The sequence below is a fragment of the Theropithecus gelada genome, chromosome 7b, assembly GCF_003255815.1.
Source record: "Theropithecus gelada isolate Dixy chromosome 7b, Tgel_1.0, whole genome shotgun sequence".
Taxonomy (NCBI): Eukaryota; Metazoa; Chordata; class Mammalia; order Primates; family Cercopithecidae; genus Theropithecus; species Theropithecus gelada.
The window spans coordinates 70,911,416-70,939,333 of record NC_037675.1 but is presented as its reverse complement, the minus strand read 5'-3'; the positions used below and the strand labels follow the sequence as shown (position 1 = coordinate 70,939,333).

Here is a 27,918-nt window from a genome sequence, read left to right as displayed (position 1 = left end):
GTGTATATATATGTGTGTGTGTGTGTGTGTGTGTGTGTGTGTGTATATGTATTTTGAGATGGAGTCTCATTCTGTTGCCCAGGCTGGAGTGCAGTGGCACAATCTCAGCTCATTGCAATCCTTGCCTCCTGGGTTCAAGTGATTCTGGTGCCTCAGCCTCCCAAGTAGCTGGGATTTCAGGTGGGCACCACCACACTTGGCTAACTTCTGTATTTTTAGTAGAGACTGAGTTTCACCTTGTTGCCCAGGCTGGTCTTGAACTCCTGGCCTCAAGTGATCCGCCCACCTCAGCCTCCCAAAGTACTGGGATTACAGGCATGAGCCACCATGCTCAGCCTCTGTACACTTAGAAATATTAATAGTTAAAATGGTCAGTGTTAGGTTGTGTGTATTTCACCACAATTTAAGAACCAGTAAGTAAAAGAGATAAGCACATGGTAGGCGCTTGACTTCATGCAATAGAATCACAATAAATACGTGTTGAATGCAGATGGAAAGAAGTGGTGAGGCATGGTGGCTCACACTGATAATCCTACAACTTAGGAGGCTGAGGCAGGAGGATTGCTCAAGCCCAGGAGGCTACAGTGAATCATGATTATACTAGTGCACTCCAGCCTGGGTGACAGAGCAAACCCTGTCTCTCAGGGATGGAAAGAAGTGATGCTGACTGATGGTCTCAGATACAGGGTGAACATGACAATGGGCATCTTTTCTTTACCAGAAAAGCCTTCCAAGCAACTATGATTAGTCACAGTTACCTTTTCCTTGAGGTGATAAATTAGTTATCTTTCCTATTCTCATCTCAAAGTAAAAATATATTTTCAGAGAAAATTCTAAGGATGGCATGGTGCTGAGTTCTACCTGAGCCAGAACCTGACATCCTGTATGTTCTCGGTCACTGGTAGCAGTGACGACCAATTTTCTGTTGATTTCAGGGATGCAACGTCCCAATCATAGAATTTCAGAACCACAAGGGCTCTGAGCAGCCTGTAAGATTGAAGGGATTTCCCTCCCACTTAGTAAAAATGCATAAATACAGTAAACATTTTAAATAGTGACTTTTCAAAAGCCACAGGAGCCAGCAAGGGGCAAAGCAAAGCCTTCCCCCATACCTACAGCAGCAGACAGTACACAACAACTTCTTCCCCTTGGTCTCGTCTTGCCCCTGGAGTCACTGCTCTGCAAGGGGGAAGGCTCTCTTTGTGGACACTCCAAGGCCCACCAGCCACAGCTTTTGCCAGGACTACAAGGGGAGACTGAGTCTGTTCATAATGGGACTCTCAGCCCAGAGGCAGGTGTCAGATCCTCCAGGGGAAGGGTGGTGGAGTGCAAAGAGAGCATGAGCCCCCAAATGCAGCTGGCTCTGCAACTGCCTGGATGTTTCCTGGAGCCCCTGCTGTTGAGCCCTTGTGAGCAACTCTGACTCACCCCAACTTCCCTGCCTGACTGTCAAGTCTCAGCCAGAGGCAAACTCAGAGTTGACAGTGACAGGTAAAGTTCACCACAAGGGATTTGGTTATTAAGGCCCCCGCCCCACAGGACTCCTGGACTTAGAGTATTTCCTATATTTCCCATGAACACCTTTAACCCAGTAAGATGGAGCGGTGAAGCTCATTTCTGGGTCAGAAGAGCTGTTAGCCATGGGTGGAAGCCCATGTCCAGGGAAGGGAATGGGAGATGGGATGTGCAGAGTCAGGAGAACTGAACCTGGGGATGTTTACACCACAACCTTCCACACCCACTCGGAAGTTTAAATAACCAATCGGAAGTTTAAATAACCAGTTTCTCCCAGTTGCTTTGTGTGTCTGGGAGTGGCTCTCTTTCAAGAGGTAAAAGCAACCATTGTAATCTCTTCTAAAGCTTTGCAAAAGACATCCCTCCACTCCTGTTTGCCAGGGGTGGGGTGAGATAAGAGAAGTCAGCAGATTTTTCTCCAAGAGTCAAAGCTGCAGGGTTTCTGACTTTGGAGAGACCTTGCAAGGCCTAGGGGTCTGAGAAGCATCAACGTGGCTGATTGCAGAAGCACACAGTTCCACGGAGACTGCTGGACTTTATCTGAGGGCTCCAGGACTATTTTGCCCAGTGGGTTTATTTACCTTCCTATTGGATAAAATCTGACATACCTGGGCTGGCTCCCTGAGACTTGAGCAAGTTTTGTTCCACTGTCATCATTCATTTTGGACTCCAAACAGAAGCTGCTCAGGCTATGCTGAGCTGGGTGGGCTTGGAGTGGGTTGGGGGCAAGAATTACATCCTTCCGGACGAATAGAGGGAGTGCATCTTTTGCATGGACTGGGAGCTGGGGAGTGGGTCAGAACCCAAGTGTTTCACAGATCTCTTGCTTCATCCATTAACATCATTGGTGGAAAAGCACACAAACCGAATAGGAGGAGAATCCAGTCATTACCATTTCTCACTAATTTCTAGCTCTCCTTTATATGATTACTAAACAAAAGCATAAACCTCTCCACATCAGAGCAGGTAAAACTGCCAGTTTCCAGCAGGGATACTGAAACTAGCAGGCCATAAAGCTGTGTATCCTGGCTGGGCATCATGGTACGTGTCTGTAGTACCAGCTACTCAGGAGGCTGAGGTGGAAGGATCACTTGAGCCCAGGAGTTTGAGGTTATAGTGAGCCACGATCACACCACTGAACCTCAGCCTGGGCAATAGAGTGAGACTCTGTCTCTTAAAAACAAACAAACAAACAAACAAACAAACAGACAAACAAAAAACAGAATACAAAACAAACAAAAAAAACCCTAGGTATCCTTTGTCTCCCTGAGGCTATTCCCACTGGCACAATCAGTTCTGTTCCTTTAGTCTGTGCTAAAATCAGAAGAAAACCTAGCTGATAGTCCTTGTTACACAGGGACAGCCAGGACCTCGGGGCTGGAACACAGATTTTTCAATTAATTATTAGGAGGTGCAGCAGTGGGGAGCACTTCCTCAAATGTAGAGAAGCGTGTGCAGGAGTGTGTATTAGAGACGGGACAAGCAGATTCCATAATTCTACATTTGGCCTGCAGGGAGCAACATCTCTCTAGCAATGACCACACCACATACTTAAACAGATACTGCAGGAAATGCATTTAATTAGCCAAGGAATGAGAGTTTTGTTTTTAAAAATTTAAAAAAAAATTACATCAATATATTTCTACTAAGTAATTTCTAGTCCTGCATATTTTCATATAGAGATGTTGCTATTTTTCTATTTACCGTGCTAGGTGCATAGTGAGCTTTTAACAAATAAACACTTATGGATTGTTCAGTTGGCTGAGAATAACTCAGACTTGCCTGAGGCATGGAAAATACAGGGTGAGAAGAGGAGGAAGTACCGATTGGTAAAAGTGCATGGAAAAGCACTGCTACAGTTTGAATGTTTGTTCCCTCCTAAACTCACACTGAAATTTAATTACCATCCCAGTAGTTTGCAGGATTAAAAAAAGAAATTTGATTGCCATTGTAACAATATGTAGAGGTGGGACCTTTTTTTTTTTTTTTTTTGAGACAGAGTTTCACTCATGTTGCCCAGGCTGGAGTACAATAGCACAATCTCGGCTCACTGCAACCTCCACCTCCCAGGTTCAAATGATTCTCCTGTCTCAGCCTCCTGAGTAGCTGGGATTACAGGCATCCACCACCTTACCCAGCTAATTTTTGTATTTTTAGTAGAGGTGGGTTTCATTGTATTGGCCAGGCTGGTCTCAAACCTCTGACCTCAGGTGATCTGCAAGAGGTGGGACCTGTAAGAGGTGATTAGGCCATGAAGACTCTGCCCTTATGAATGGATTAATGTCATTATCAAGGGGGTGAATTTGTTATAAAAGAATAAGTTTGGCCCCTCTTGCTGTCTCAGCCTCTGTTTGCCTTTCAACAGTGGAATGATGCAGCAAGAGGGTCGTTGCCAGATGCCAGCACCTTGATACTGGACTTCTTAGCCACCATATCTGTGAGCCAATACATTTCTGTTCCTTATAAATTACCCAGTCTCAAGTATTCTGTTATAGCAGCACAAAGCAAATGAAGACTAGCACTTTCCTGTCTGCTTAATAGCTTGCCCAAGAAAAACAAATGCATTTGAAAATTTATGAAAGATCTCTCTCTAAAAGCAAGCCATGATTAATTGTTTTAAAAAAAGGAAACAGTAATCTTGGTTTTATAAATATTCCTCTTAAATTCAAAGTTCATCCTTCATATGTATTAGAGAAACAAGTTCCAGGTTTATGCATGTTATGCATGTTTAAAGTTTTACATTTAGACTCAGCCCTGTCAAATGCATTTATTCCAAACTGACTCAGCCCTCTCCCCAGCTAGATTCTTCAGAGACTGTATGAAGCTGTCAAAGTCCACTCATCACTGAAAGGAGCCACTGAGATTAGTTTTGGCAGGCAGCACTGAGCAAAGAGCAGGGCACCCCGGCCTGGGCTTGGTCAGCCTAGCAGCAGATGTGCATGTGTTCTTAGAGGCAACAATCTCCTCTTCCCCCAGAACAGGTTGTGGGCTCCCAGGGACTTGCTCCTTTTGCTGGGACTTGCCCCAAAGCCATCTGTCTATCTCTCAGAACTTCTTGGTTTTCCAAGCAGCAAAGTATGAGCACCTTTACTGCCAACAGTGTCCAAGAGCACCCTGATCCCAGGTGGACCCCTTTTCTGGAGGCCAGTAGCCTCAGGTAGCTTTGGAGGGTGGGCCTGCAGGGAGAGGGGCTGGGCAGTCTGTCTGTCCATGAGTGAGGGACAGACACACTCCTCAGCCCCCTGGAGGGTGGTGGTCTTCCACAGAAGCTACAGATTGGCGTTTCAGCTTCACTTCCAATGACACTGAGCCAACCAATGACCACTGGCCTCATCACAGGCCCAGGTTCCCCATCTGCCAGTGTTCATGGCCACATTGCTTCACAGGCTGAAGTCTCTGCAGGGAGAGGAGACAGCAAGGTGACTGAAGCAGAGGCAGCTGGGAAGGAGACATCTGTGATCTCTCGACCAGCAGGAACACTGCCTCCCTGCCCAACCAGGTGTACATAATGCAGGAACCAGAGTGGCTTTCCTTCACTCCTGAGCTTGTTTTGTTTGTGTTTGTTTGAGACAGGTCTTCCTCTGTCACCTTAGCTGGAGTGCAGTGGCACGATCTCAGCTCACTGCAGCCTCAACCTCCCAGGCTCAAGCAATCCCCTCATTTCAGTCTCCCAAGTAGCTGAGACTATAGGCATGCACCACCATGCCCAGCTATTTATTTTATTTTATTTTATTTTTTTTGTAGAGACAGGGTTTTGCCATATTGACCAGGCTGGTCTCAAACTCCTGACTTCAAGTAATCCTCCCGCCTCAGCCTCTCAAAGTGCTGGGATTACAGGCGTGAGCCACTGTGCCTGGCCCACTCCTGAGGTTGTTATGTGTCCTCTCGGGGAGGCCCCAGCATCACTGCTGGCCCCAGCTCCCAGCCAGGGCCCTAGGTGCACATGCAGGAGGGACGCGGCACCATCATTCTGCCCTCGCAAGGTGCCGAGGCTGTGAGTGAGCTCACCCGAGGAGGAGGGGAATCAGTGGGTGACCCCACAGCCAGGGCCTGAGCTCAGGAAAAGCGGCACTGTGGCAGGTGTGTGGTATGTCAGGAACCCAGAAGCTGCTGTCCTAGGCCCCTTTCCTCCCTACACCAAGATGTGGTGTAAATGAGGGGCCTCAGCTCAGGGACATTTTGCTGAGTGTCAGAAACAAAGGGATATTCAGGAAACCCTGGGGAAAAGGGAATGTCAAGGTGGGTAGGTGAGGCCTTTCTACATGAGGACCAGGGGCAGGGCAGCAGAGCCCCAGAGAGGTCCAGTGGGCACCAGGGAGGGCTGCCATCTTCCTCTGTGGGGCAGGCCCTGGCTGACGGCACAGTGGTAGATAGCCCCTCCCCACCCCACTCCCCAGTCAACGCAAATCTCCACATACAACCAGGTCCTGTCCTCACCTCACCATGACAACCAGCACCCAGCTCGGGCCTGCATGGCCCTGGTGTGGACCCAAAGGTGGCGTGCGGGGTGAGGGCGAGGAAGGCAGCGTCCATGTCCTTTGAGGGCAAGGCTGGCCCCGAAGTGGAGCTCTGGCCCAGAGGAGAGGCAGGCTCCAGACCAGAGAGGCCAGGAGCCAGTAGAGTGAGGCCTCCCTCTGCCACCCCTTCCCCTCCCGGCCCATCCAGAGGAGACTTGGGAAGCAGGGGAGGAGCGCCCATCACTTTCCGCCCCGGGAGAGCACTGAGGGGGCTCCAGGCTGGGTGGCCATGATGTGGTAGATGGATTCCCGGAAGCGCTGGTCCCTGCTGAGCCGCTTGGCCACCTCCTTTAGCTCCTCCATGTTGTTGGCATCCAGTTGGGAGGTCATGAAGGACTGGGACGGCTTCACTGGGAAAACAGGAGCCCGACAGTCCTGTAAACAGTGCTCCCTCCACAAAGGCCTGGCCCTGTCCCCAGCCTCACACCACCCCTCACTCCCTTATGTGTGCCAAGCTTCTTCCAGCCCCTTCCCACCCACGAGCTTCCATATCCTTTGAGAAACCCAGGGCCCTGAGAATTCACCCGTTTGCCCAAGGATGGTGGGGCCAGGTTCAAGGCCACACTATCCAGCCTCAGAGCTGGGCCAACCCTTCTGGCTCCCCATGTTGCCCTCTTCCTGCCTTGTCACCACCCTAGCAGGGCACGCAGACAGCCACACTCACTGTCATTCCAGGAGGTGCTAGACCGGCGCCGGTGGAAGCGGCAGCTCTTGATGCGGCGAGTGGCTGCCTTATGGATGTACACCGAGTTCTTCATGATCACGGGCATCTTGGCCTCCAGCTCAGCATTCCGGATGCACTCTTCAAAGAATCCTGTGGTGGCAGGGCCAGGAAGGGTGCGGTTCGACTGTATCCTTACCCTCAGCCAGTCCCTCCCCTCCCAAGGATCCTGGTGAGGTTGAGTAGGAAATATGCTGACCCCGTCCCTTGAGATTCCAGAGCCACCTGCTGAAGTGGACTTTCTTTGCCTTTCAAACCACAATCTGCAGCCATCTCAGGGCAGGCCTGCTGAGAACAGAGCTCTGAGCTTTTGATAAATGGAAGAAGCTCTGGCTTTCCCCCCACCACAGATCCAACAGCCACAAGAAAGCAGTGGTGCTGAGATGCATGCAGGCAGGTAACTGGAGAAGAAACCCTTCAATAGCCATAGAGCACCTCATGCATAGAAGAGCCTGTATGGGGTTCCTGGCTCTACAGGGCCGGGATCCCATCTGGGGCTGAGTGCCAAGGTTGGGGGCCAGGACCCAGAGGCAGAGCTTACTTTTCAGATGGCTCACATCAGCCCGCATCCTCTCCTCCTTCTCCTTATTCCGCACCTTGGAATTTAGCCCCTGTTCCAGGCTTCGCAAGGCCCCCTCTGCCTCCCGGAGTCGCCTCTCCAGGTCCATGCGGACCTTCACCTCAGCCTGAGGTTGAGGAGAGGGAAATGAGAAGGAAGTCAGGTCCTGGAAGCAGCTGCCCTCTTCCCCGGAAGCCTTCCCTGGTCACCCCTGGCTCAATGGGCTTGGATAGGAGTTATCACATCCTGCCTCTGAGTATTACCCTTTGAACCAGATGGACTGGACTTGGCACCTGCACTCAGCAGGTGTCTGTCAATGATGCAGCAGACTCACTGCTATCCTTCGTGGTGGTTCCATCCCCCGTGCCTGGCCGTCTGGTCAGACCGACAGAGATAATTCATGCAGCTACGCAGTAAAGTACAGGGGTGGGACAGGAGTCTCCAGGGGAAGGGAAGGGCCCTGGCACCAGCTGCTTCCAGCAGGCCAGGTCACAGCACCTTGAGCTCCCGCTCAGCCTGCTGCTTCTCTGCTGTCAGCTCCTGCAGCGAGTTCTGCAGTGCCTGGGACTGGCTGGAGTAGAACTCACGCTCCTCCTCCAGGGCCCGTGAGCGCTCCTCGTTCTCCTTCATCCTGTGGGGACAGAAGAGGCACTTACTCAATGCTCACTCGCCAAATGGGATTGCCAATGGGTGGACAACTCCCCTTAGAGACCAAGCTGGAGAAACCTTGAATCCCAGGCTTCATGAGCTCCTGAACTTTGTGAGTCCACGCACCCAGGGGATGAGATGGATGGTGTGGTCAGTGCTGGGAGCCCTAGGTTTACAGTCAGAAGACTGGAGTCCTGGGTCCAGAGCTTGCTAGTTCTGTGACCTCAGAAAAGTCATATAACCCCTCTGAGGCTCCATTTCCTCATTTGTAAAAGGGGGCTTAAAAACTTGCCCAGTTTTCCATAAAGCATGGTGACAAGGACCTAGTAACTCTGCATGGTTCACACCACTGCACGAGATAATTATCAAGCCAGTTTTGGGTAGTGAAAGTTCTCTTCCCACTTTCCTGGTGGGGAAACGGAGTCCTAGGCAAAAGGAAGTGAGTGAGCCCTCCTTGGTCAGTGCCAAGTAGAACCCAAGAGTCCGGGTGTCCAGTTCGGGGAAAGTCCCCAGACCCCAAAGCCGATGGTGTCCTCAGGGGTTGGGGCTCCCTCACCGCTTCTCTGCCAGGAGCTTCTCCTCTAAGAGCTGCTGCATCTTCTCCTCGATCTGCTGGAGGTTGCTATGGAGACCCCCGCTGGGAGGGGGCTGCTCACTCTGATTGGCCAGTGTCTGCCGGTGGTTCTCATTCTCCTCCAGCATTTCCAGGGTTTTCTTCTTCTCTATGGAGAGTTCCTGGCATGGAGGGAGGGAAGGAAAAGAAAAGCCCAACTTAGGTTCTCCAAGGTGGCTGCCCTCACCTGCTTTTCCGTTCTGGGGAGTGACCCACTCCTCTCTCAGTCCTCTGTGGCTGCTGAAATGTCTTCATTCTTCTCCAGAGCTAAAAGGCCCCGATCTCTCCCGCAAGAGGGCAAGATTACTCCTCCATCAAGAGCCATAAAGGAACCCAAAGTGCCTTCCAGTGAAGACAGCACCTACTGGAGCGGGGTCACATGACCTCTGGGGTCCTGGTTCCTCCAGGGCTGAGTGAGGAGACATATTGGGCTTACGTGAAAAACACCCAACAGGAACCAGCCCAAGAGCAGATGTAGATGCTCTCACAAACAGAGCGAGGCTGCAGTGAGCTATGATTGCACCACTGCATTCCAGCCTTGGCAACACAGCTAGAACCTGTCCCCCCACCAAAAAAAAAAAAGATGTCCTCTCCATTTATGAGACTGGGATCTTGTACTAAATGGCATTACACAGAAGCAGAGTTGAAAATATCCATGGGAACCACCTCCCATGATGTGAAACAGGGAAACATAAATGAATAAAGGCCCCACAAGCTCCAAGGCTCCAGCCAGTCAAGGGAGACAAGAAACCTTTGCAGCCTTGATGGTAATTCATGGATACAGCACAGATATGGTCCATATACCATAGGTGCCAGGCCCACTTCAGGGGATGGGCTTGGAGAGACCATGAAGACACAGTCTAGTGAAATTCACAGCTTGGAATATACACCTAGCATGTTAAGTCCCATAAAATATGTACAAAATGCCATGGGAGCCAAGAGCTCAGAGTAGATACTTGCCTAGAAAATCAGAGAAGCTTGACTGAGGAGATATTTGAGCTGAGTCTTAGAAGGGTGTGAATAGAAGTTCTCCAAGCAGAGAAGAGGTGGAAATGCTACACTGTGTAGAAGGAACAGTATGGACAAAGGTGTGGAGCATGACAGAGTTTGCTTCCTTGGGATACCTGAGCTCCACGGTTTGGAGCAGGGGTTGGGAGTCTTTGTGCGGGGCGTGGAGGGGCAGCAGAGGGAAGAGTGAGGCAAGAGGGAAGGGGAGGCTGGGGCCAGAGTTTGCACTTGCTTTCCATGCTAAGGAGTTTGTACTTTGTCCTTGAGGCATGTCACCTCCCCTCCCCATCCCGGTTTCTGTGGTATCAGATGATGGTGACCTGGCAGTTGATTTCCCTTTATGTTCAATGTCACTCAGGAGCAGCTAAGTAAACAAGACACAAGAAGGAAGTGGTGGCCGGGCGCGGTGGCTCATGCCTGTAATCCCAGCACTTTGGGAGGCTGAGGCGGGCGGATCACGAGGTCAGGAGATCAAGACCATCCTGGCGAACACGGTGAAACCCCGTCTCTACTAAAAATACAAAAAAATTAGCCGGGCCTGGTGGCAGGCGCCTGTAGTCCCAGCTACTTGGGAGGCTGAGGGAGGAGAATGGTGTGAACCCGGGAGGCAGAGTTTGCAGTGAGCCGAGATTGCGCCACTGCACTCCAGCCTGGGCAACAGAGCACAACTCTGTCTCAAAATAATAATAATAATAATAATAATAATAATAATAATAATAATAGTATAAGCACCAGAGGTGGATTTCCTGAGGCCATGGTAATAGCACGGACAAGCCTGAATTTGTCCTTTTGGGTCTGAGAACAGACACTTCTTGCTTTGGGCCTCATGCCTGTACTGGAGCTTTCAATGACCCATAGAGAAGAGATCCTTTAGATCAGCACCCCTCCATGCCCATTTCTCTTACAGATCACCCCCTGGCGAAACACTGCTGGGAAAAACAGTGTCATGTGGTCCAACCAACCAGCCCGCCACCTGGTCAACTAACCCACCAGCGGCCCCTCACCTCCAGCGTCTGCTGCAAGGACTCCGTGAGGTGTCTCAGTTCCTTTTTCTCTTGTTCTACACCCTTAAGGCATCTTGCAGTCAGTTCCAGCTCCCTGTGGGGACAGAGGGCTGAATATGGCAGTGCCCCCTCCCCACCCCCCACCAATCACCTCTGCACATAGAAATGCTTTTGCTTCACTTCCTGTTGGGACTGAGAAGGGCTCTTGAATGGCCAGCCCCTCTGCACAGCTGGGCCCTGACAGCAGCAGTAGGGGCCTGGAGCTGAAAGGAAGTCCTAGCCACATGGGGTTGGAGTCACTTCCTCCAGGTACACATGCATCTGTCACCTGGAATAAACCTAGGGCCACCCCACAGGCAGAGGGAAACACTGGAGAAACGAAGGGGCCCCAGCCTCACCCTGTCTTCTCTGGACAGCACGTGCTAGAACCCATGGTCATTCTGACATAGAACATGGCTAAGGCCTCTCTCTGGGGTAACACGCTCCTTGCTGCCTTCTTCACAAGCTTCAGTCACCTTAGGCTTTTACACTAGTTTTCCCTCATCCTACTGGGAAAGTCTTTCCCTTCTCCTGCCCAATTTTCTAAATCCTACTCACCTTTCAAGGCCCATCTCAATCAGCCCTGTATTCAAGCCCACAAGGATCATGCATGTGTCTCAATTCCCATAACACGGGAAATCTGCATGTTTCCTGGGTGTGAATCTTGTTTCCCCAACCAGATCATATGTCCACTCTTCAAGGGAGTGGACTTGTCTTCTATTCCTTCTAGTACCTGGCAACATTCTGGAAGCTGAGTAGGTGCTTGGCTATTTACTTAGTAACAGCCTCTGGGTTTTTCCCTCCTCAAAATACATAGTTAATTGACACCCTTGGATAAGGCTGTTATAAGAAAACTTCTGGGTTATCACTGATCATGTGTGGTGATGATAATGATGAGGATGAGGATGATGATGATGACCACCACCACCCACGGCAGTAGTCTCCACATTTCTAGAGGCTGCCTCAGAATCACCTGGGGTGTTTTTAAAAAATATATAGATTTCTGGCCCAGTGCGGCAGCTCACGCCTGTAATCCCAACACTTTGGGAGGCCAAGGTGGGAGGATCATTGAGGTCAGGTGTTGGAGACCAGTCTGGCCAACATGGCAAAACCCTGTCTCTACTAAAATTACAAAAATTAGCCGAGCACGATAGTGCATGTCTGTAATCCCAGCTACTCAGGAGGCTGAGGCACAAGAATCACTTGAACCCAGGAGGCGGGGCTGCAGTGAGCAGATCGCACCACTGCACTCCAGCCTGGTGACAGAGCGAGACTCCGTCTCAAAAACAAGCAAACAAACATAGATAGATAGATAGATGGATGGATAGATAGATAGATAGATAGATAGATAGATAGATAGATAGATAGATAGATAGCTGGATGGATGGATGGATGGATGGATAGATAGATGATAGATGGATAGATAGATAGATAGATACAAGTATATAGATATATATACATATATAGAGAGAGATTTCTAGGCTCTACCTTCAAGAGATTATAATTCAGTAGGTGATTACAATGTACAACTAGATTTACAAACAATACGTGGTACTAAAGATCTCAAGTGACACATTCCCAAAAAGGACTATGCAGGAAAGACAGCAAATGGTGAGGGTCTTGGCCAACAGCAAGCATCTCTAGGCCAGCATGTCTTGTCTGGCCCTGGGTGAGAGAGGCTTTCATGAAGGCAAGGGGCTTTGTGGCTTGGAGGGATGCTCCGATGCCTTATGCTCTAGTGGACAGAAATGACCCCGTTTGTTTGGGGCAGAGGAGGCTGCAGATTCTTCTGGAACACCCACGCCTGGAGCCTTGGAAGATAGACTCAAACTGGGATAGAGCCTGGAGCTTTGGGAAGATAGCATCTCTGAGGTGGGGGCCTCCTCAGGTCTGACGGGGAATGTGGGCTCTGCATGCCCTAATTTAGTGGCGCTCCCAATTCCCGGGCACCACCACCACCTCTTGATCTGCTCCTGCTCCATTCTCAGCTCCTGCACCACCTCCTCGAACTGCTGCTTCTCGGCCTCCAGCACCTGGTTAAGGCGCTCAAGCTCCTGAAGAGACCAGAGAGGAAGAGAAGAGTCACAGGCAGCAAAGGACCCCTGAGATCAGGACCCCCCACTCTATCCCAAAGGACCCTCTGGGATTTGGCACAGCCTAGGGCATGTGCTGCACCAGACTGGGAATTAAGTTCTAAGGCCCACTGGCACCACTCAATGACATGTAGTCTTGACAAACCCCAAATCCGTGATGAACTGAGCCCAGTGAAAACACATTTTGCATGCTGAAGACTGGGTTTAGGAACACTCCCAACATTAGTCCCTGTGGCTGGAGGAAACTAGAATTCTAAATGTCTACTCCACAGGGCAGCTCCAGTCACTGCCACCATCGGGCAGGTTGCCTGTCCCTCACACCCGGAGAAAAGAGTGGTGAGTGTGTATTTCCATTCAAGATCCCTGGAGTGATGTCTGTTAGAAGTGGCAAGGAAAAGCTATTCCCAACCCCAAAGTCAGAGAATAAGGACTCTTTTTTTCTCGAGGTACCTGGGAAGCAATGACTCCAGGTGACTTCGGCTTCCCTCTGCTCTGGCCCCAAAGTGGAGGAGAACTAGAAAATGCAAGACAGGCCCCAGGGGACCAGACTTGCCCCTTCAGGAATCCCAGGAAGCCCAAGTGTTTTCCCAGCAAGTATGTGTCCTCCAGGAGTCCTATTTTCCTGGGGTTCAGTGGCAGGTGGCATGGGGGGCACATTTCATGTAGTTTGGCTTGAACCATTTTTGTGACAACTGCTTTGTTCCTCCACATTTTACACTGTGGGAGGATATTATTTCCACATTCAATTCCTTTCTCATCTTCCAGCTCCAAATTCCACTCTCATTTTCACCTGGGGGCTTTGTTCCCAAATTTAATGGAAACCCCACTGGGGAGGGAGGCTGTCTACATGGAGAAGTTGCCATGGGCCTTGAGGAGATGCAAAGAAGGAATAAAATATGAGGCAGAGGAAGGAGCCTGCATTCAAATCCTATGACCTCCATCTCTAAACTACTTGCCCAAAGAGTTGCTATTTCTTTCCCTTCTAATCATTATTGGCACTTTGGGCATGGATCACCGGTTACAAACTGACCTCAGTCTGCCAAATGTTGTCACCACCAAGGCTGCTCGCTGCTCACTGGTATTATTATTAATATTATTTTTAGAGATGGAGTCTCTGTCACTCAGGCAGAGTGGCACTCACGCAGTGTCACGATCATAGCTCACTGCAGCCTTGAACTCCCAAGCTCAAGCCATCCTCCTGCCTCAGCCTCCTGAGTATCTGGGACCATGGGCTCGAGCCACCAAGCCCAGCTCTCACTGGTATTCTGATGCTCCTTCTGGGCACACCGCATGGCCACAGTGCACCTGCTAAAGGTGAGTGGGTCCGTAGGACTAGCTAAAGCCAATGGAATGAGAGCAGAAGTGGGTTACTTCCAGGCAGTTGCCTTTAAGAGGCAATGAGTGATGTGCTACATTCCCTTCCGCCTGCCATGGCAACCAGTGTCTATATGTGACACTGGTTACCATAGATAGACATAATATAAATGTATACCATATATAGATACCATATATAGACATAATATAAATATAATTAAAATTTTATTTTATTTTATTTTATTTTATTTTATTTGAGATGGAGTCTCACTGTTGCCCAGGCTGGAGTGCAGTGGCACAATCTCGGCTCACTGCAACCTCCGTCTCCCAGATTCAAGCAATTCTTCTGCCCCAGCCTCCTGAGTAGCTGGGATTACAGGCACTCACCACCACACCCGGCTAATTTCTGTATTTTTAGTAGAGATAGGGTTTCACCATGTTGGCCAGGCTGGTCTCAAACTCCTGACCTCAGGTGATCTGCCTGCCTTGGCCTCACAATAAAATTTTCTCCCTATAGACTCTAACCCCTCTTTGATGAAATAAGAGTTTGGAGCTTCAGAAAAGTTTGAAACTCCCTATTTTATTCATTCTCAGTAGCTAACACATGATATTGGATATTGCTAATGATGATAAACCTCTTTATAGCCTCCGATTCAACAAACCTCACATATTCCCTCTCCTCAGTGGGCTCTGCCGTTTAGAGGCCTGGGGAAATTACTAGCTATAAGCATCCCTGGGCTTACACCGGAAAAATCACAGAGGCGCCCAGCTCTTTTTTTTTTTTTTTTTTTTTTTTTTGAGACAGAGTCTCACTCTGTCACCCAGGCTGGAGTGCAGTGGCACAATCTCGGCTCACTGCAACCTCCGCCTCCCTGGTTCAAACAATTATCCTGTCTCAGCCTCCCTAGTAGCTGGGATTACAGGCGCACACCACCACACCTGGCTAATTTTTGTATTTTCAGTAGAGTTGAGGTTCCACCCTGTTGGCCAGGCTGGTCTCGAACTCCTGACCTCAGGTGATCCACCCACCTTGGCCTCCCAAAGTGCTGGGATTATAGGCGTGAGCCACCATGCATGGCCAGGTGCCCAGCTCTTATGGGTCTGAGGCCTCTGCTGCTTCAGAAATGATCACCCTGGACCCACCTGGAGGCTCCACCCCATCCCTGGAAAGCCCCTTTCTCTAACTCTCCAACTTGCAAGTATTTCCCATTACTTAATACTACGCTGGGGTATCTTTTCGCAGTTGAAAATGGGGGGAGCATCAATGATTAAAACCCATTCCTTCCCTCCCTGGCATTTAAGTGCCTCGTGACACCAGCAGATCCCAGCTATGCCTCTGAGAAGCAGAAAGTGAATCTGATCCACCTGAAAATAATATGGCAAGACAATCATTTGGCTTGGAATGATTGGAATCCCCTTCTTTCCCCAGTTGTCCCAGATATATGCGATAAGGTGCTTTTCTACCTGAGTCCATACCACATGTGCCTGGGCAGCATGTATTGCTCTGTTAACGGGCCAGAGAAACAGGCACCCATGAATCAGAACCCTCCAGGGTCAAAGGAACTTTAAAGGCGATTGAAGTCTCCATCAGATGCTTTGATCTGCTCGGTTTTCCTGCCAACAGATGGTCCAAGCTCTGCTTGACTGGCTCTCATGACAGCCCACTTTACCCCTGAACAACCCTGATAAAAGCCTTTTCCTTACAGGCTAAACCCTCTGCTATGCTCAGCACTGCCACTCCCTGACAGCTACAAATACAAAAGCATTTATGAATAATGAAGATTTTTGTTGAAAGTTTTGTGGGGCTTCAATGAGAGCGTTCTATTTCATTCATGGAGCAAAATTCTCCTCCAAAATCTCATAAGCCATCTCTGTCCCTTGCCCAAATTTTTTCTCCCTTCAGCAGCTGCCTGGCTTCCTGGGCCTTTCTCTCTGTCTCAGCTATACTCTCTCCTGAAGCCCCTCTCCTCAGCTAGGAAGCCTGCATGTCCCTGTCACCAAAATAAGAGCTAGGGAACACCTCTTAGCAAAACAAAACACAGGCAAAGCCAAGGATAGCAGCCAAAGCCTGGCCACGCTGGGCTGCTCAAGCACACCTAGGGGAGGAGGCACCCCATTTCCACCACCAGCTCTACTTGAGCCAAAAGCTGCTTCCCTCATAATCCTTCAGTGGGTACGGCTCATACCCCTTGAGGCCATAAAACAAGACTAACCTCTTTTCTCTTCAAGTATTTAAAAGAGCAATTCTGTCCTCAAGTCTCCTCACCTCCAAACCAAATAATTCCTGTTCACCACACTTCACAGGGCATGATTTCTCATCCTCAGTGAAACTAATTGTATTCTTGAAAAGAATGCAGTGACATAGACTCCTGATTAGGAAGACTTAATACAGTAAAGATTCTTTCCAATTAATTTACAGGCTCAATGCAATTCCAGTAAAAACCTCAGCGAGATTTTTTCTTATAATTCTATTAATTCATGCCACACATATTTATTGTCTAACATGTTTCAAGCATCTGCCAAACTATGCACTGAGGACATGAAGATAAGCAAAAACAGATGTATCCTTGCTCTCAGGGAGCTCACAGTCTAGTGCAACTATTAATAAAAATCAGGGCCAGGAGAGGTGGCTCATACATGTAATCCTTGCACTAGCGGAGGCCGAGGTGGGAGGATTGCTTGAGCTCAGGAGTTCAAGAGCAGCCAGGCCAACATGGCAAACTCCATCTCTACTAAAAATAAAAATACAAAAAATTAGCCAGGCCTGGTGGTACAAGCCCGTAGTTCCAGCTACTTGAGGGGCTGAGGCAGAAGGATCCCTTGAGTTCGAGGGACAGAGGTTGCAGTGAGCAGAGATCACGCCACTGCACTCCAGCCTGGGTGACAAAGTGATGGATGCCCTGTCTCAAATAGATAGATAAATAAATAAATAAATAAATAAATAAATAAATAAATAAATAAAATCAGACCAGGATTTTAGATCAAACTCAAACATCAAATATTACCAAAATAATCAGATACATTAGAGTAGCATTACAAACCAAGATACATGATATGCAGGGCAGGGACATGGTTCTATGTGGGGCTACCCTGATGGGCGTGAGGCAGGTATGCCATGTGAGGTTTGGGGAGATCAGATGATTCTTCAGCTGACAGATGAAGGTGAATCAATAGAAGGAAAAAGAAGGAGCATTCCAGGCAGAAGGAAAGGTAGGTACAAAGGCCCTGTGGAAACCTGCTGCCCTGAAAGAACCAAGACTGGCCCACATGGCTGGGCCCAGAGTGAGAGTGAACAGGATGCAAGGGAAGCTGGATGGACTGACAGTGGCTGTCATTTATTAAGCACTTCCTATGTTGCAAGCAGTATGTATGCAACCCTCCCAACAGCCCTACCATGAAGTACTGCCTCAGTTCAGAGAGTGCTGCCCGTGCCTTCTGCCTGTCTGCACTAGATCCAAGGCAATCTAGACCACTCCCACTCCCCTGCCCCTCCCTGCTTCATTTGCCATTTATGTGCAAACGACTCCCATGTTGATACCTGTAGTCCCTACTCTTGGTTGAGCTCCATCCTCTTATATCCAACTGTTGGCTTCACATCTCCAGCCAGATATCCAAAGATATCACGAACACATGTCCAAGAACAAATTCATGATCTTCCCCACCAGAGCTTGTGATCTTCCAGTGCACCCTGTCTCAGGGAATGCACCACCATCCACTGTTTATGCAGGTGAGAAACTTGGGAGTCATGCGTCACCCCGTCCTTCCCCTCTCTAGTCTTTCTCATTCCACCCTCAAGTCCAGTTCGTATTACCCCCCACCCCCAACCCCCACTCTAGAACCCGCCAGGCAACTTCTCTCATCTCACTGCCCTGCTCTGGTTCACACTGCTATTAGGTCTTGCCTGGACTAATGCAGTGGCCTCCCACCTGGGCTCTTTGCACTCTTTCTGGCCCCTCTTCATCCTTTTCTCCATATTGCAGCCAACATCACTATTTAAAATAGAAATCACTGTAATCCCAGCACTTTGGGAGGCCAAGGCAGGTGGATCGCCTGAGCTCAGGAGTTCGAGGCCAGCCCGGGTAACATGATGAAACCCCATCTCTACAAAAAATACAAAAAATTAGCTGGGCGTGGTAGTATACACCTGTGGTCCCAGTTACTTGGGAGGCTAAGGCAGGAGGATCACTTGAGCCCAGGAGGTCGAGGCTGCAGTGAACTGAGATTGTGTCATTGCACTCCAGCCTGGGTGATAGAGGGAGACAGCCCTCCCCCTCAAAAAGGAAATCAAATCACGTTACCCACCCTTTTTCCTTACTCCCTGCTCAAAACCTTCATTGCTTCTTCTTGGTCAGTAAGAAGGATCAAAAATAGAAGATTATTTAAATAAAACATCACATATAATGAGTCAGCACATTGCCATTAAAATTGATGTTTTCAAAGATATTGAATGACATGAAAAATGTATAATGTTAATGAAAGTATGATGAAAAGTATAATGAAAAGGCAGTCCATAAAACTAAATATCCAATATGCTCATAATTATATTTAAAATATACCATATATAAGAATAGTATATAGGGAAAAAAAAGACTAAAATGAAAAACACCGAAAAGTTTGGTGACAGTTGTCTGTCAATTATGGGATAAAGGATAAATTTTATTTTCTTATTCATGTTTTACAAATTTTCTACAAAGAGCATGATATCTACAATTAAGGGAAAAGTTATATATTAAGGAGGAAAAAGAAAGGGAATTGAAGAACTTCAGTTTCCAGCTCAGCATGTAAGGAATTTAGAAGTTGTCACTTCATTCTAATAAGTAAAAAGCTGAACAAGCCAGATGCAGTGGCTCACGCCTGTAATCCCAACACTTTGGGAGGTGGATCACTTGAGCCCAGGAGTTTGAGACCATCCTGGGCAATATAGTGAGACTTGTCTCTAAATAAAATAAATTTAAAAACCAAACAAACTGAAAAATCAGCAAGTCTTCTTACATCATCAGAGAAGTGAGGTCTTAAGAAGGAATTACCCAGTCTCAGGTATTCCTTTATAGCAATGCAAGAATGGCCTAAGACGCAGACACAGAGAGTCACACTAATGAGGCAGAAACTACCAGCAGAAACCTCCATGGGAACCAGTACTGGAGTAGGAAAAGCTGAACTGTAATTGACAAATTGCTGGAGGTTCAGTCTGAAGAGTTAAAACTCCAGTGGGCGCCAATCTTAGGGTGGTCTCCTCCCTTCTGTGAGTTATAACTCCAGGAGCCCTACCAGGTTCTCAGTGAATGTAAAGGGAAAGCAGCCATTTGGAAATGCAATACAGCATTCTGTTTTTTTGTTTTTTTGTTTGTTTGTTTTTTGAGACAGAGTCTTGCTCTGTCACCCAGGCCAGAGTGCAGTGGCGTGATCTTGGCTCACTGCAACCTCTGCCTCACGGGTTCAAGCGATTCTCCTGCCTCAATCTTCCATGTAGCTGGGTCTACAGGCATGCACCACCATACCCAGTTAATTTTTGTATTTTTAGTAGAGACGGGATTTTGCCATGTCGCCCAGGCTGGTCTTGAATTCCCGACCTCAGGTGATCCACCCACCCTGGCCTTTCAAAGTGCTGGGATTACACTGTGCCTGAGCCCATTCTGTTCTTCTTTACAAAGCCTGCCATACATAAACTATTATATCAGAGCCTAACCTGTTTTATCAGAATGTAACCTACTTGGGAGAAGGGAAATACCAAATTCCAGCCCACTGTACCCACGCTGTTCTGCCTAAGGTGGAGGAAAGCACTGAGAAGCACATTAGGTTCACAGTCCAAAGGCGCAACTCACCAAAAAGCTAAGATCTAATCATAGGACTGTAGAATGCTTCCCCTCCCACTGCAGCTCACCACCACATCACTAAAGGTCTATTTACACACACAACTCCTTTTACCCAGTACATCATGGCTGGGGGAAAAATAAAGGGCATTCAACAAAAAATCACAAGGCATACTAGAAGGCAAAAAACACAATTCAAAGAGGTAGAGCAAGCATCAGAACCAGGTCAGATATGGTAGGAATGCTGGTATTATCAGACCAGGAATTTAAACACAAACTATGATTAATATGTAAAGAGCTTGAATGACAAAAGTAGACAACATGCAAGAACAGATGGATAGCATAAGTAGAGAGATGAAAATTCTAAGAATAAAAAAGAAATGCAAGAGATCATAAACACTGTAAAAGAGTGAAGAACACCTACGATGGGATCATTGTGAGACTGGACATGGCCAAGGAAAAAAATCTCTGAGCTTGAGGCTATGACAATAGAAATTTCCAAAACTGAAAAGCAAAGAGAAAAAAGGCTGGAAAAAAAACCCAAAAAAACCAAAAAAAACAAAAAAAAACCTCAGAACAGAATATCGAAGAACTGTGTGACAACTGCAAAAGGTGCAACATGTATAATGAGAATAATCAGAATAAGGACTAGAAGCAATATTTGAAGCAATGACTAAGAGTTTTCCCATATTAATGTCAGACATCAAACCACAGATCCAGGAAGCTAAGAGAACACCAAGTGAATAAATGCCCCAAACAAACCATACCTAAAAATTTCATATTTAAACTTCAAAAAATCAAAGATGAGGAAAAATACCTTAAGAAGCCAGAAGAAGAAAAAATTACATATTGAAGAAAGAAGATAAGAATTACATCTGATTTTTCCTCACAAACCATGAAAGCAAGAAGAGAATGGAGTGAAATATTTAAAGTATTGAGAGAATAAAACACCAACTTAGAATTCTGTACCCTGTAAAATCATCCTTCAAAAGTGAAGGAGAAATACTTTCTCAGACAAACAAAAACAGAGGGAATTTGTTGCCAGTAGACCTGCCTTGCAAGAGATGTTAAAAGAAGTCCACAGGGAGAAGGAAAATGATATAGGTCAGAAACTCATATCTATATAAGGAAAGGAAGAGCATCAGAGAGTGAATAAGTGTGGGAAAGCAAAATAAATATGGCCTGGGAAGGATTCCATACTTTCATATTTGAGTCCTTGTGGATGAACTGTAACCCAGCTTAATAGACAAAATTGAAAACCTAACTTAATAGTATGCAGCTGTAACAATAGCGGAGCGTTGCCAATCCCAGCGGCCATACTTCAACCACTCATAGACTGCTGAATGTCCAAACTGCATTCAAATAAAGCAAATGCCAAGCTGTAACCAATCTTGCTGCTTCTGTGCCTCACTTCTGATTTCTGTATGTCACTTTACCTTTTTTGTCTATAAATTCGTTCTGATCACAGGCACCCGTGGAGTCTCTGTCAATCTGCTGTGATTCTGGGGGCTGCCTGATTCACGAATCTTTCATTGCTCAATTAAACCCTTTTATTTTTTATTTTTATTTTTATTTATTTTATTTTATTATTTTTGAGATGGAGTCTTCCTCTGCAACCCAGGCTGGAGTACGGTGGCACGATCTTGGCTCACTGCAACCTTCGCCTCCTAGTTTCAAGTGATTCTCCTGCCTCAGTCTCCTGAGTGGCTGAGACTACAGACATGCACCACTACGCCCAGGGTCTTGCTGTCACCCAGGCTGAAGTGCAGTGGTACAATCATAGCTCACTGTAACTCCTGGGTTCAAGTAATCCTCTGCCTCAGCCTCCTGAGTGGCAAGGACTACAGGCATATGCCACTATCCCTGGTGAAATTTTTTCTTTCTCTCTCTCTCTCTTTTTTTTTTTTGGTAGAGACTGGGCCTTGCTGTGTTGCCCAGGCTTGCCACGAACTCCTGGCCTCAATCAATCCTCCTGCCTTGGCTTCCCAAAGTGCTGGGATTACAGGCATGCACCACTGTGCCCAGACCACAAATATAAAAGAATAGAAATCATGTAATGTCTGCTCCTAAACCAAAGTGGAATTGTGCTAGAAATCAACAACAGAAAGTTAGCTGGAAAATCCGCAAAATACTTGAATATTAAAAAACACATTTCTAAATAACACGTGTGTCAAAGAAGAAATATCAAGAGAAATGTAAAGATACCTTGAACTAAATGAAAATACAACTCATCAAAATTTGTGGAATGTAACAAAAGCAGTGCTTTGAGAGAAATGCATAGCACCAGATTAATATATTAGAAAAGAAGAAATATCTAAAATCAATAATCTAAGCTTCCACATTAGGAAACTAGAAAAAAAAAGAGAAAATTAAATCAAAGGTAATCAGAAAAAAAGAAATAAAACTTAGAGCAGAAATCAATGAAATTGAAAACAGGAAAACAACAGAGAAAACAAAATCAAAAGCCAGTTCTTTGAAGAGATAAATAAAATTCGTAAGACCCTAGCTACACTAAGTAAAGGGAAAGAAGACACAAATTATTAATATCAGAAATGAAAGAGGGGACATAACTACAGATACCACAGACATTAAAAGGATAATAAAGAACTATGATGAATAACTCTATGCCAACAAATTTGATAACTCAGATGAAGTGGACCAACTCCTTGAAAGACACAATCTGTCAAAACTTACACAAGAAGAAACAGACAATTTGAATAGGCCTATATCTACTAAATAAATTGAACCAATAATTAATACCCTTCCAAAACAGAAAGCACCAGGCCCAGAGGGGCTCACTGATGAATTCTACCAAACATTTAAGAAACTATACCAATTCTCTACAATCTTTTTTTCTGAAGATAGAAGCCAAGGGAATACTTCTTAATCCATTCAATGAGGCTAAAATTACCTTACCAAAACCTAATAGAGACATTATAAGAAAACTACAGACTGGCCAGGCACAGAGGCTCATACCTGTAATCCCAGCACTTTGGGAGGCCAAGGTAGGCAGATCACTTGAGGCCAGGAGTTTGAGACCAGCCTGACCAACATGGCAAAACCATGTCTCTAATAAAAAATACAAAAATTAGCCAGGTATGGTGGCACACACCTGTAATCCCAGCTACCTGGGAAACTAAGGCACGAGATCCCTTGAACCTGGGAGGAGGAGTTTGCAGTGAGCCGAGATGGTGCCACTACACTTGAACCTGGGTGACAGAGCAAGACTCTGTCTCAAAAAAAGAAAAAAAGAAAGAAAAGGAGAAAAAGAAAACTACAGACCAATATCTTTCATGAACACAGATGTAAAAATTTTCAACAAAATATTAGCAAATCAAATCCAGCAATGGACTAGGTGAGGTGGTTCATGCCTGTAATCCCAGGACTTTGGGAGGCTGAGGCAGGTGGATTACCTGAGGTCAGGAGTTTGAAATCAGCCTGACCAACATGGTGAAACTCTGTCTCTACTAAAAATACAAAATTAGCCGGTCATAGTGGCTTATACCTGTAATCCCAGTTACTTGGTAGGCTGAGGCAGGAGAATCACTTGAACACAGGAGGCAGAGGTAGCAGTGAGCCAAGATGGCACTACTGCAACTCTAGCCTAGACAACAAGACTGAAACTCTGTTTCAAAACAAACAAACAAACAACAACAACAACAAACAAAACCAAATCCAAATGAATAATACATCACAACTAAGTGGAATTTATTCCCACGTTTACAAGGTTGGTTCAATATTTGAAAATCAATTAATATAATCCAGCATATCAACAGGCTAAAGAAGAGGGAAAAAAATCATATGGAAAAAGCATTTGACAAAATCCAACACCAATTGGTGACAAAAACTCTCAGCAAACTAGTAATAGAGGGGAACTTCCTCAATATAATAGAGAACATCTGCAAAAACCTATAGCTAGCATCATACTAAATGGTGAGAAATTAGAAACTTGCCTGATAAAATCAGAAAGGAAGAAGATAAGGATGTACCCTCTCACCAGCGCTACTCAACATTGTACTGGAAGTCCTTACTAATGCAGTAAGACAAGAAAAAGAAATAGAAGGTATACAGATTACAAAGAAATAAATAATACTGTCTTTGTTCACAGATGACATGATTATCTATATAGAAAATCTGGAAGAATTGACCCCAAAATTTCCTGGAATTAATAAGTTATTGTAGCAAGATCGCAGGATACAAGATTAATGTACAAAAGTCAATTATTTTCCTATATACTGGCAATAAAAAGGTGGAATTTGAGATTTTTATTTTCTTTTGAAGATAGGGTCTTGCTCTGTCAACCAGCTGGAGTGCAGTGGAAATTTGAAATTTAACAACACATTACCATTGACATTAGCACCCTCCAAAATGAAATACTTATGTATAAATCTAAAAAAAGTACAAACTCTATATGTAGAAAACTACAAAATGCAATAAAAGATATCAAAGAACTAAAATGAAGAGATATTCCATGTTCATAAATAGGATGATTCAATATTCAGAAGATATTCTTTCCCAACTTGATCTACAGATTCAGTACAGTCTCAGTTAAAATCCCAGCATGTTGTTTTGTGGAGACTGACAAACTGATTCTAAAGTTTATATGAAGAGGGAAAAGACCTATAATAGCCAACTCAATATTGAAGGAGAAAATTGGAAGACTGACACTACCCAACTTTAAGACTTACTCTAAAGTTACAGCAATCAAGACATTGTGGTATTGATGAAAGAATAAACAGATATATAAATAGAACAGAATAGAGAGCTCGGGAACATACATAAACATAGTCAATTCAACTCTGACAATGGGGCAAAGGCAGTACAATAGTATTGCAAAAGATAGTCTTTTTTTTTTTTTTCTTTTCGAGATGGAGTCTCGCTCTGTATCCCAGGCTGGGGTGCAGTGACATGATCTCAGCTCACTGCAACCTCTGCTTCCTGGGTTCAAGTGATTCTCCTGCCTCAATCTCCTGAGTAGCTGGGATTACAGGCATGCACCACCATGCCTGGCAAATTTTTGTATTTTTAGTAGAGACAGGGTTTCACCATGTTGGCCAGGCTGGTTTCGAACTCCTGAACTCACATGATCCGCCCACCTCAACCTCCCAAAGTGCTGGGATTACAGGCATGAGCCACCACACCCGGCCTAAGATACTCTTTTCAACATATGGTATTTGAACAACTGGACAGCCACTTGAAAAAGAAAAAAAGATTCTATTCACAGACCTTAAACACCTTTCACAAAAATTAAATCACAATGGATCATAGAGCTAAATGCAAAACACAAAAGTATAGAACTCCTAGAAGATAACATAGGAGACAACCTAGGTGATGTCTACAGAAAGTTTTTCATCAAGGTGATGAAAATCTATGGTGCTGACTTTTTTAGACATAACACAAAATGCATGAGCTTTGAAGGAAACAATTGATAAGATGGATTTCATTAAAATTTAAATTTGGTGCTCTGTGAATGACATCAAGAGAATGAGAAAACAAGTCACAAACTAGGAGAAAACATTCCCAGACACATCTAATAAAGGACTGTTATGCAAAATATACAAAGAACTCATAAAACTCAACAATTAAAACAATGGGCAAAAGACCCAGACATCTTAGCAAAGAAGATACAAAGATGGCAGGCCAGGCACAGTGGCTCACATCTGTAATCCCAGCATTTTGGGAGGCCAAAGTGGGAGGATCACTTGTGTTCAGGAATTCAAGACCTGCCTGGGCAGTAGAGCAAGACCACATCTCTACAAAATGTTGGGAGCTGAACAGGCCAAAGGGAGCGTGACCAACTCAGCATTCCACTGGAGGCTGTATGATCAAGCAGCAAACTGTTTATCGTGAATGCAGGATGTGAGCAAACTCACACTGTGCCTGCCACCGAAAGGTTTGCTGAGGGACATCACTCCCTGGCCGTGGTTCCTTGAAGTTATCCATTGAGAAATCTAGCACCTATTGTTCAAAGGATGCAGTCTTGCAAGCCTGCTGTGAACCAAACAGCCAACTGACAATTACCCAACAGTCACCCCCACTTTCTCGCTATCTCTTTTGCCTAATAAATACGGAGGGCTGTGTAAAGCTCAGGGCCCTTGTCCACTAGAGGCAAGGTGCCCCCTGAGCCCTTCTTCCAAATATACTCTTTTGTCTCTTGTCTTTTATTCCCACGTTCGCCCCACTTTGTTCATTCCACCAGGAATCGTGGCAGGCTACAATAAAAAATAAAAAATTAGCCATGTGTGGTGATGCATGCCTGTAGTCCAGCAATTTGGGAGGCTGAGGCAGGTGGATCACTTTAGCATGTGAGGCTGCAGTTAACCTGGGAGACAGTGTGGGTCCCTGACTCAAAAATACGTGTGTGTGTGTGTGTGTGTGTTTGTGTGTGTGTGTGTATGTTTTTTGAGATGGAATCTTGCTCTGTCACCCAGGCTGGAGTGCAGTGGCACGATCTCTGCTCACTGTAACCTCCGCCTCCCGGGTTCAAGCAATTCTCTGGCCTCAGCCTCCCGAGTAGCTGGGATTACAGGCACACACCACTATGCCTGGCTAATTTTTGTATTTTTAGTAGAGACAGGGTTTCACCATGTTGGCCAGGCTGGTCTCAAACTCCTCACCTCATGATCCACCTGCCTCAGTTTCCCAAAGTTCTGGGATTACAGGCGTGAGCCACCACGCCTGGCCTAAAAAAATAAATAAAATTTTTAAAGATGGCAAATAAGCATATAAAAGGATGTCCAACATCATATATGATTAGGTAACTGCAAATTAAAGTAACAATGAGCTACCGCTAAATACATATGAAAATGGCCAAAATCAGCCAGGCACAGTGCTATGCCTGTAATCCCAGCACTTTAGGAGGCCAGGAGGGGAGATCACTTGATCTCAGGAGTTCAAGAGAAGCCTGGGCAACATAGGCAAACCCCGTCTCTATAGAAATAAAAACAAAAATAAAAATAATTAGCCAAGTGTGCTGGAGTGCACCTGTAGTCCCAGCTACTCAGGAGGCTGAGGTGAGAGGATCTCTCAAACCCAAGAAGTCAAGGCTGCAATGAGCTGCACTCCACTGCACTACAGTCTGGGCAACAGAGCAAGACTCTGTCTCAAGAACTAAAAACTGAAATAAAAAACAAAATAGCCAAAATCCAAATATCTGACAACACCAAATGCTGGCAAGAATATGGAGCAACAGGAACTCTCATTCATTGCTACTGCAAATACAAAACGGTACAGCTAGTTTGGAAGACAGTTTGGCAACTTCTTACAAAACTGAACATACTTTCATCATGCAATCCAACAATCACACTCCTTGTTACTTTTCCAAATAAACTGAAAATATATGTCCACACAAAAACCTGCACATGGATGTTTATAGAAATTTTACCCATAATTGTCAAAACTTGGAGGCAACCAAGATGTCTTTAAGTAGGGAGATGGATAAACAAACTGTAGGACATGGGGATAATGTAATATTCAGCACTAAAAAGAAATGAGCTATCAAGCCATAAAAAGACACGGAGGAAATCTGAATGCACATTACTAAGTGAAAGAAGCCAATCTGAAAAAGCTACATACCATATGATTCCAACTATATGACATTCTGGTAAAGGCAAAACTATGGACACAGTAAAAAGACCAGCAGTGGCCAGGCACAGTGGCTCATGCCTGTAATCCCAGCACTTTGGGAGGCTGAGGCATTGGGGTCACAAGGTCAGGAGTTCGAGACCATCCTGACTAACATGGTGAAGCCCTGTCCCTTCCAAAAATACAAAAAGTTAGCCAGGTGTGGTGGCATACGCCTGTAGTCCCAGCTACTTGGGAGGCTGAGGCAAGAGAATTGCTTGAACCCAGGAGGCGGAGCTTGCAGTGAGCCGAGATCACGCCACTGCCCTGCAGCCTGAGCAACAGAGCGAGACACCGTCTTAAAAAAAAAAAAAAGAGGCCGGGCGCGGTGGCTCAAGCCTGTAATCCCAGCACTTTGGGAGGCCGAGACGGGCGGATCACGAGGTCAGAAGATCGAGACCATCCGGGCTAACACGGTGAAACCCCGTCTCTACTAAAAAATACAAAAAACTAG

General features: G+C 46.1%; 1 protein-coding gene across 1 annotated transcript in view; it reads right to left on the bottom strand.

Annotated features, from left to right (window-relative positions):
* Positions 1-6,134: 6,134 nt before the first annotated feature.
* PLEKHD1 (pleckstrin homology and coiled-coil domain containing D1) overlaps positions 6,135-27,918 on the bottom strand; it is a 44,788-nt gene continuing 23,004 nt past the window's right edge. Inside the window, exons 7-13 of the mRNA XM_025392631.1 lie at positions 12,584-12,678; positions 10,586-10,679; positions 8,517-8,695; positions 7,811-7,943; positions 7,295-7,439; positions 6,697-6,846; positions 6,135-6,382 (exon numbers count right to left, since the gene is read on the bottom strand). Coding sequence (XP_025248416.1) covers positions 6,213-6,382; positions 6,697-6,846; positions 7,295-7,439; positions 7,811-7,943; positions 8,517-8,695; positions 10,586-10,679; positions 12,584-12,678 — 966 coding nt within the window. The 3' untranslated portion in view covers positions 6,135-6,212. The remainder of the gene's footprint in view (positions 6,383-6,696; positions 6,847-7,294; positions 7,440-7,810; positions 7,944-8,516; positions 8,696-10,585; positions 10,680-12,583; positions 12,679-27,918) is intronic.